This window comes from Oncorhynchus mykiss, chromosome 1 (genome assembly GCF_013265735.2).
Source record: "Oncorhynchus mykiss isolate Arlee chromosome 1, USDA_OmykA_1.1, whole genome shotgun sequence".
In the NCBI taxonomy this organism is placed as follows: domain Eukaryota; kingdom Metazoa; phylum Chordata; class Actinopteri; order Salmoniformes; family Salmonidae; genus Oncorhynchus; species Oncorhynchus mykiss.
This window is the reverse complement of record NC_048565.1, coordinates 94942813-94953548: the sequence shown is the minus strand read 5'-3', so window position 1 is coordinate 94953548 and position 10736 is coordinate 94942813. Positions and strand designations below refer to the sequence as shown.

General features: G+C 47.1%; 1 protein-coding gene across 1 annotated transcript in view; it reads right to left on the bottom strand.

Moving 5' to 3' along the window:
• Nucleotides 1-10736, bottom strand: part of LOC110511675 (ryanodine receptor 2-like) — a 532917-nt gene that overhangs the window by 296523 nt on the left and 225658 nt on the right. Inside the window, exons 13-15 of the mRNA XM_036989200.1 lie at nt 10240-10361; nt 6912-7095; nt 2748-2883 (exon numbers count right to left, since the gene is read on the bottom strand). Of these exons, the coding sequence (XP_036845095.1) occupies nt 2748-2883; nt 6912-7095; nt 10240-10361 (442 nt within the window). The remainder of the gene's footprint in view (nt 1-2747; nt 2884-6911; nt 7096-10239; nt 10362-10736) is intronic.

Below are 10736 nucleotides of genomic sequence, written 5' to 3'. Positions count from 1 at the left end.
GGCAGCATGGAACCATTAGCATCAGTTGGGGCTGAGGGCTGAGGGAGCAACGAGGCAGCATTGAACCATTAGCATCAGTTAGGGCTGAGGGAGCAACGAGGCAGCATGGAAACATTAGCATCAGTTAGGGCTGAGGGCTGGCGGAGCAACGATGCAGCATGGAACCATTAGCATCAGTTAGGGCTGAGGGAGCAACGAGGCAGCATGGAACCATTAGCATCAGTTAGGGCTGAGGGAGTAACGAGGCAGCATTGAACCATTAGCATCAGTTAGGGCTGAGGGAGCAACGAGGCAGCATGGAACCATTAGCATCAGTTAGGGCTGAGGGCTGAGGGAGCAACGAGGCAGCATGGAACCATTAGCATCAGTTAGGGCTGAGGGAGCAATGAGGCAGCATGGAACCATTAGCATCAGTTAGGGCTGAGGGAGCAACGAGGCAGCATGGAACCATTAGCATCAGTTGGGGCTGAGGGCTGAGGGAGCAATGAGGCAGCATGGAACCATTAGCATCAGTTAGGGCTGAGGGAGCAACGAGGCAGCATGGAACCATTAGCATCAGTTAGGGCTGAGGGAGCAACGAGGCAGCATGGAACCATTAGCATCAGTTGGGGCTGAGGGCTGAGGGAGCAACGAGGCAGCATTGAACCATTAGCATCAGTTAGGGCTGAGGGAGCAACGAGGCAGCATGGAAACATTAGCATCAGTTAGGGCTGAGGGCTGGCGGAGCAACGATGCAGCATGGAACCATTAGCATCAGTTAGGGCTGAGGGAGCAACGAGGCAGCATGGAACCATTAGCATCAGTTAGGGCTGAGGGAGCAACGAGGCAGCATTGAACCATTAGCATCAGTTAGGGCTGAGGGAGCAACGAGGCAGCATGGAACCATTAGCATCAGTTAGGGCTGAGGGCTGAGGGAGCAATGAGGCAGCATGGAACCATTAGCATCAGTTAGGGCTGAGGGCTGAGGGAGCAATGAGGCAGCATGGAACCATTAGCATCAGTTAGGGCTGAGGGCTGAGGGAGCAATGAGGCAGCATGGAACCATTAGCATCAGTTAGGGCTGAGGGCTGAGGGAGCAACGAGGCAGCATATGGAACCATTAGCATCAGTTAGGGCTGAGGGCTGAGGGCTGAGGGAGCAACGTGGAGGCAGCACATGGCAGAAGACCAAGCCGCTTTAAGCAGCAGTCAGTCAGCCAGTCAGTTAATCAGCCAGTCAGTTAATCAGCCAGTCAGTTAATCAACTAGTCAGTTAATCAGCCAGTCAGTTAATCAGCCAGTCAGTTAATCAGCCTGTCAGTTAATCAACTAGTCAGTGAATCAACTAGTCAGTGAATCAACTAGTCAGTTAATCAGCCAGTCAGTTAATCAGCCAGTCAGTTAATCAGCCAGACAGTTAATCAACTAGTCCGTTAATCAGCCAGTCAGTTAATCAACTAGTCAGTGAATCAACTAGTCAGTGAATCAACAAGTCAGTGAATCAACTAGTCTACTCTCCATCCCTCCTCTCCTCCCTCCTCTCCCTCGTCTCTCTTCCCTCCATCCCTCCTCTCCTCCCTCCTCTCCTCCCTTCTCTCCTCCCTCCTCTCCCTCGTCTCTCTTCCCTCCATCCCTCCTCTCCTCCCTCCTCTCCTCCCTCCTCTCCCTCGTCTCTCTTCCCTCCATCCCTCCTCTCCTCCTTTCTCTCCTCCCTCCTCTCCCTCGTCTCTCTTCCCTCCATCCCTCCTCTCCTCCCTCTTCTCTTGGAGATACATGTTAATGAGTGTTGTACAGCGTAACAGATCTGTGCTGGGGGGGGGGGGGGGGGGTCAGGCCCACTGTGTAACCTGGAGATACATGTTAATGAGTGTTGTACAGCGTAACAGATCTGTGCTGGGGGGGGGGGGGGTCAGGCCCACTGTGTAACCTGGAGATACATGTTAATGAGTGTTGTACAGCGTAACAGTTCTGTGCTGGGGGGGGGGGGGGGGGGGTCAGGCCCCCTGTGTAACCTGGTGATACATGTTAATGAGTGTTGTACAGCGTAACAGTTCTGTGCTGGGGGGGTCAGGCCCACTGTGTAACCTGGAGATACATGTTAATGAGTGTTGTACAGCGTAACAGTTCTGTGCTGGGGGGGTCAGGCCCTGTGCTGGGGGGGGGGTCAGGCCCTGTGTAACCTGGTGATACATGTTAATGAGTGTTGTACAGCGTAACAGTTCTGTGCTGGGGGGGTCAGGCCCTGTGCTGGGGGGGTCAGGCCCTGTGCTGGGGGGGGGTCAGGCCCACTGTGTAACCTGGTGATACATGTTAATGAGTGTTGTACAGCGTAACAGTTCTGTGCTGGGGGGGGGGTCAGGCCCCCTGTGTAACCTGGTGATACATGTTAATGAGTGTTGTACAGCGTAACAGTTCTGTGCTGGGGGGGTCAGGCCCACTGTGTAACCTGGAGATACATGTTAATGAGTGTTGTACAGCGTAACAGTTCTGTGCTGGGGGGGTCAGGCCCTGTGTAACCTGGAGATACATGTTAATGAGTGTTGTACAGCGTAACAGTTCTGTGCTGGGGGGGGGGGGGGGGGGGTCAGGCCCACTGTGTAACCTGGTGATACATGTTAATGAGTGTTGTACAGCGTAACAGTTCTGTGCTGGGGGGGTCAGGCCCCCTGTGTAAGCGGTGTTAGTGTACAGGAGGAGCTGTGGGAGAACTGGGCAGCGTGCGTTTCTAAAGCCCCTGAGGTTGCAGTATTCAGCTGCTCTACTCCTCACCCAGGAGCTCATATAATGAGTTCAGCGTGGATCTCCAGGCCTCCCCGGCCTCCCTCCCCGCCACCTCAGCAAAATGAGCCGCGCTGCTGTACACGTGGAGACGATCGATACACTCCAACACCAGGTTTATCATACCCTGGGGAGAGAGGGGGAGGGGTGGGGGTGGGGGAGGGGTGGGGGGGAGAGGGACAGACAGGGAGAGAGAGAGAGAGAGAGAGAGAGAGAGAGAGAGGTGGGGGAGAGAGGGGGAGAGAGGGAGGGAGAGTGAGAGAGGGGTGGGGGGAGCGAGGGAGAGAGAGAGAGAGAGGGAGAGAGAGGGAGGGGGAGAGAGGGGGAGAGAGGGGGAGAGAGAGAGGGGGAGAGAGGGGGAGAGAGGGAGGGAGAGGGGGAGATAGAGGGGGAGAGAGAGGGAGGGAGAGAGGGAGAGAGAGGGAGGGGTGGAGGGAGAGGGGGATGAAGAGAAAGAGAGAGTCATGTTATACATATCATGCATCCTCATACATAGTGTATCATAGTGTATCCTCATACATAGTGTATCATAGTGTATCATAGTGTAACCTCATACATAGTGTATCATAGTGTATCCTCATACATAGTGTATCATCGTGTATCATAATGTATCCTCATACATAGTGTATCATAGTGTATCATAATGTATCCTCATACATAGTGTATCATAGTGTATCATAGTGTAACCTCATACATAGTGTATCATAGTGTATCCTCATACATAGTGTATCATAGTGTATCATAATGTATCCTCATACATAGTGTATCATAGTATATCATAGTGTATCATAGTATATCATAGTGTATCATAATGTATCCTCATACATAGTATATCATAGTGTATCATAATGTATCCTCATACATAGTGTATCATAGTATATCATAGTGTATCATAGTGTATCATAATGTATCCTCATACATAGTATATCATAGTGTATCATAATGTATCCTCATACATAGTGTATCATAGTATATCATAGTGTATCCTCATACATAGTGTATCATAGTGTAACCTCATACATAGTGTATCATAGTGTAACCTCATACATAGTGTATCATAGTGTATCCTCATACATAGTGTATCATAGTGTAACCTCATACATAGTGTATCATAGTGTATCCTCATACATAGTGTATCATAGTGTATCCTCATACATAGAGTATCATAGTGTATCATAGTGTATCATAGTGTATCATAGTATATCAAAGTGTATCCTCATACATAGTGTATCATAGTGTATCACAGTATATCATAGTGTATCATAGGGTATCCTCATACATAGTGTATAATAGTGTATCATAGTGTATCATAGTGTATCACAGGATATCATAGTGTATCCTCATACATAGTGTATCATAGTGTATTATCATACATAGTGTATCATAGTGTATCATAGTGTATCCTCATACATAGTGATCATATTGTATCATAGTGTATCATATTGTATCATAGTGTATCATAGTGTATCCTCATACATAGTGATCATATTGTATCATAGTGTACCATAGTATATCATAGTGTATCATAGTATATCATAGTGTATCATAGTATATCATAGAGTATCATAGTGTATCACAGTATATCATAGTGTATCATAGAGTATCATAGTGTATCATAGTATATCATAGTGTACCATAATGTATCCTCATACATAGTATATCATAGTGTATCATAGTGTATCCTCATACATAGTGTATCATAGTATATCATAGTGTATCCTAATACATATTGTATCATAACATATCATAGTGTATCCTCATACATAGTGTATCATAGTATATCATAGTGTATCCTAATACATATTGTATCATAACATATCATAGTGTATCCTCATACATAGTGTATCATAGTGTATCATAGTGTAACCTCATACATAGTGTATCACAGTGTATCATAATGTATCCTCATACATAGTGTATCATAGTATATCATAGTGTATCATAGAGTATCATAGTGTATCATAGTATATCATAGTGTATCATAATGTATCCTCATACATAGTATATCATAGTGTATCATAATGTATCCTCATACATAGTGTATCATAGTGTATCATCATACATAGTGTATCCTAGTGTATCATAGTGTATCATAGTGTATCATAGTATATCATAGTGTATCATAATGTATCCTCATACATAGTGTATCCTAGTGTATCATAGTGTATCATAGTGTATCATCATACATAGTGTATCATAGTGTATCATAGTGTATCCTCATACATAGTGTATCATAGTGTATCCTCATACATAGTGTATCATAGGGTATCCTCATACATAGTGTATCATAGTGTATCCTCATACATAGTGTATCATAGTGTATCCTCATACATAGTGTATCATAGGGTATCCTCATACATAGTGTATCATAGGGTATCCTCATACATAGTGTATCATAGGGTATCCTCATACATAGTGTATCATAGTGTATCCTCATACATAGTTTATCATAGTGTATCATAATGTATCCCCATACATATTATATCATAGTGCGATCTGTAGTGTCATGACTGCTCTCTAACAGGAGAGACAGAGAAACAGGGATGTGATCTGTAGTGTCATGACTGCTCTCTAACAGGAGAGACAGAGAAACAGGGATGTGATCTGTAGTGTCATGACTGCTCTCTAACAGGAGAGACAGAGAAACAGGGATGTGATCTGTAGTGTCATGACTGCTCTCTAACAGGAGAAACAGGGATGTGATCTGTAGTGTCATGACTGCTCTCTAACAGGAGAGACAGAGAAACAGGGATGTGATCTGCAGTGTCATGACTGCTCTCTAACAGGAGAAACAGGGATATGATCTGCAGTGTTATGACTGCTCTCTAACAGGAGAGACAGAGAAACAGGGATGTGATCTGCAGTGTCATGACTGCTCTCTAACAGGAGAGACAGAGAAACAGGGATGTGATCTGTAGTGTCATGACTGCTCTCTAACAGGAGAAACAGAGATGTGATCTGTAGTGTTCTGACTGCTCTCTAACAGGAGAAACAGAGATGTGATCTGTAGTGTCATGACTGCTCTCTAACAGGAGAGACAGAGAAACAGGGATGTGATCTGCAGTGTTATGACTGCTCTCTAACAGGAGAAACAGGGATGTGATCTGCAGTGTCATGACTGCTCTATAACAGGAGAAACAGAGATGTGATCTGTAGTGTCATGACTGCTCTCTAACAGGAGAGACAGAGAAACAGGGATGTGATCTGCAGTGTTATGACTGCTCTCTAACAGGAGAAACAGGGATGTGATCTGCAGTGTTATGACTGCTCTCTAACAGGAGAGACAGGGATGTGATCTGTAGTGTCATGACTGCTCTGTAACAGGAGAAACAGGGATGTGATCTGCAGTGTCATGACTGCTCTCTAACAGGAGAAACAGGGATGTGATCTGCAGTGTTCTGACTGCTCTCTAACAGGAGAAACCGGGATGTGATCTGTAGTGTTCTGACTGCTCTCTAACAGGAGAAACAGGGATGTGATCTGCAGTGTCATGACTGCTCTCTAGCAGGAGAAACAGGGATGTGATCTGTAGTGTCATGACTGCTCTCTAACAGGAGAGACAGAGAAACAGGGATGTGATCTGCAGTGTCATGACTGCTCTCTAACAGGAGAGACAGAGAAACAGGGATGTGATCTGCAGTGTCATGACTGCTCTCTAACAGGAGAAACATGGATGTGATCTGTAGTGTCATGACTGCTCTCTAACAGGAGAGACAGAGAAACAGGGATGTGATCTGCAGTGTTATGACTGCTCTCTAACAGGAGAAACAGGGATGTGATCTGTAGTGTCATGACTGCTCTCTAACAGGAGAGACAGAGAAACAGGGATGTGATCTGCAGTGTTATGACTGCTCTCTAACAGGAGAAACAGGGATGTGATCTGTAGTGTCATGACTGCTCTCTAACAGGAGAGACAGAGAAACAGGGATGTGATCTGCAGTGTTATGACTGCTCTCTAACAGGAGAAACAGGGATGTAATCTGTAGTGTCATGACTGCTCTCTAGAGTGAAACACCAAAATATCCCCGGACAGGAAGAGATGGAGGGACTTTATCAAGGCTTTACGCACCACTTGGCACGATGAGGCCTAAGTAAGTAAATGGCTGTTTTGTGATGGTGTCGAATATAACCCCCAGCATGCTCTTTGTTCCCTACCTCTTCCTGGAAGAGGTTCTGTCGGTTCTTTAGGGCTCGGAGGCGGTTCTGCTTGTCCTCGTGCTCCAGGTGCTCGTCAGGAGGCTGGAAGTAGCCAATCAGATCCTGCAGACTCAAACTGACCGACTCGATTGGCAGGTCGAGTGTCGAGGTCTTTCCTTTTTTACTGAGGGTGTCCAGACCCCTGGAACACAGAGAGAGAGAGACGTTACTGAGGGTGTCCAGACCCCTGGAACACAGAGAGAGAGACGTTACTGAGGGTGTCCAGACCCCTGGAACACAGAGAGAGAGAGAGACGTTACTGAGGGTGTCCAGACCCCTGGAACACAGAGAGAGAGAGACGTTACTGAGGGTGTCCAGACCCCTGGAACACAGAGAGAGAGAGAGAGATGTTACTGAGGGTGTCCAGACCCCTGGAACACAGAGAGAGAGAGACGTTACTGAGGGTGTCCAGACCCCTGGAACACAGAGAGAGAGACGTTACTGAGGGTGTCCAGACCCCTGGAACAGAGAGAGAGAGAGACGTTACTGAGGGTGTCCAGACCCCTGGAACACAGAGAGAGAGACGTTACTGAGGGTGTCCAGACCCCTGGAACAGAGAGAGAGAGAGACGTTACTGAGGGTGTCCAGACCCCTGGAACACAGAGAGAGAGAGACGCTACTGAGGGTGTCCAGACCCCTGGAACAGAGAGAGAGAGAGATGTTACTGAGGGTGTCCAGACCCCTGGAACACAGAGAGAGAGACGTTACTGAGGGTGTCCAGACCCCTGGAACATAGAGAGAGAGAGACGTTACTGAGGGTGTCCAGACCCCTGGAACACAGAGAGAGAGAGACGTTACTGAGGGTGTCCAGACCCCTGGAACAGAGAGAGAGAGAGACGTTACTGAGGGTGTCCAGACCCCTGGAACACAGAGAGAGAGACGTTACTGAGGGTGTCCAGACCCCTGGAACAGAGAGAGAGAGAGACGTTACTGAGGGTGTCCAGACCCCTGGAACACAGAGAGAGAGACGTTACTGAGGGTGTCCAGACCCCTGGAACAGAGAGAGAGAGAGAGAGACGTTACTGAGGGTGTCCAGACCCCTGGAACAGAGAGAGAGAGAGACGTTACTGAGGGTGTCCAGACCCCTGGAACACAGAGAGAGAGACGTTACTGAGGGTGTCCAGACCCCTGGAACACAGAGAGAGAGAGAGAGAGACGTTACTGAGGGTGTCCAGACCCCTGGAACATAGAGAGAGAGAGACGTTACTGAGGGTGTCAAGACCCCTGGAACACAGAGAGAGAGAGACGTTACTGAGGGTGTCCAGACCCCTGGAACACAGAGAGAGAGAGACGTTACTGAGGGTGTCCAGACCCCTGGAACACAGAGAGAGAGAGAGACGTTACTGAGGGTGTCCAGACCCCTGGAACACAGAGAGAGAGAGACGTTACTGAGGGTGTCCAGACCCCTGGAACACAGAGAGAGAGAGAGACGTTACTGAGGGTGTCCAGACCCCTGGAACACAGAGAGAGAGAGACGTTACTGAGGGTGTCCAGACCCCTGGAACATAGAGAGAGAGAGACGTTACTGAGGGTGTCCAGACCCCTGGAACACAGAGAGAGAGAGAGAGACGTTCCTGAGGGTGTCCAGACCCCTGGAACACAGAGAGAGAGAGACGTTACTGAGGGTGTCCAGACCCCTGGAACACAGAGAGAGAGAGAGACGTTACTGAGGGTGTCCAGACCCCTGGAACACAGAGAGAGACGCTACTGAGGGTGTCCAGACCCCTGGAACACAGAGAGAGAGAGAGAGAGAGACGTTACTGAGGGTGTCCAGACCCCTGGAACACAGAGAGAGAGTAACAAAAAAACAGAGCAAACTAGAATGCTATTTGGCCCTAAACAGAGAGTACACAGCGGCAGAATACCTGACCACTGTGACTGACCCAAAATTAAGGAAAGCTTTGACTATGTACAGACTCAGTGAGCATAGCCTTGCTATTGAGAAAGGCCGCCGTAGGCAGACATGGCTCTCAAGAGAAGACAGGCTATGTGCTCACTGCCCACAAAATGAAGGTGGAAACTGAGCTGCACTTCCTAACCTCCTGCCAAATGTATGACCATATTAGAGAGACATATTTCCCTCAGATTACACAGATCCACAAAGAATTCGAAAACAAATCCAAATTTGAAAAACTCCCATATCTACTGGGTGAAATTCCACAGTGTGCCATCACAGCAGCAAGATTTGTGACCTGTTGCCACGAGAAAAGGGCAACCAGTGAAGAACACACACCATTGTAAATACAACCCATATTTATGCTTATTTATTTTATCTTGTGTCCTTTAACCATTTGTACATTGTTAAAACACTGTATATATATATATAATATGACATTTGTAATGTCTTTAATGTTTTGAAACCTCTGTATGTGTAATGTTTACTGTTAACTTTTGTTGTTTTTCACTTTATATTTTCACTTTGTATGTTGTCTACCTCACTTGCTTTGGCAATGTTAACACATGTTTCCCATGCCAATAAAGCCCTTGAATTGAAAAATTGAGAGAGAGAGACGTTACTGAGGGTGTCCAGACCCCTGGAACACAGAGAGAGAGAGAGAGAGAGAGAGAGAGAGAGAGAGAGAGAGAGAGAGAGAGAGAGAGAGAGAGAGAGAGAGAGACAGAGAGAGAGACGCTACTGAGGGTGTCCAGACCCCTGGAACACAGAGAGAGAGAGACGTTATTGAGGGTGTCCAGACCCCTGGAACACAGAGAGAGAGAGACGTTATTGAGGGTGTCCAGACCCCTGGAACACAGAGAGAGAGACGTTGACTCAGATGTAAAGTGTAAAATGTCTCATTTCACATATTGATCCAACGGTTCGATTGATCCAACTTAAGTGTAAAGTCAAGGTTTCCACAGGACAAGCAACACATCATGCAGTGTCTGTGTAGTATACTGTATCTGTCTGTGTAGTCTACTGTATCTGTGTAGTATACTGTATGTCTGTGTTTCACCTAGAGGAGTGTGCACTGTGTGTCCCCATGTTTCACCTAGAGGAGTGTGTACTGTGTATCCCCATGTTTCACCTAGAGGAGTGTGTACTGTGTATCCCCATGTTTCACCTAGAGGAGTGTGTACTGTGTGTCCCCATGTTTCACCTAGAGGAGTGTGTATCCCCATGTTTCACCTAGAGGAGTGTGTACTGTGTATCCCCATGTTTCACCTAGAGGAGTGTGTATCCCCATGTTTCACCTAGAGGAGTGTGTACTGTGTGTCCCCATGTTTCACCTAGAGGAGTGTGTATCCCCATGTTTCACCTAGAGGAGTGTGTACTGTGTATCCCCACCTGATGAATCGGTTGAACAGGAAGACGGTACTGCGTATGACCCGTGCGGTACGGGACTCCTCGTGTTGAGAGCGGGACAGGGTCAACCCATCGTCCATGTGACCCTCGTGGTGCATGATGGCCTGAAACAGACACATTGTCACGTTCTGCAGACGCTGAGAAAGAACGGGAGAGGTTTTCTGACACGGTTAGCTTTGACACTGTTAGCTTAGCATTGAGACAGAATGGGAGGTTTCTGACTGTTATCTTTGACACTGTTAGCTTAGCATTGAGACAGAATGGGAGGTTTCAAACTGTTATCTTTGACACTGTTAGCTTAGCATTGAGACAGAATGGGAGGTTTCAAACTGTTATCTTTGACACTGTTAGCTTAGCATTGAGACAGAATGGGAGGTTTCAAACTGTTATCTTTGACACTGTTATCTTAGCATTGAGACAGAACCGGAGGTTTCTGACACTGTTAGCTTAGCATTGAGACAGAACGGGAGGTTTCTGAC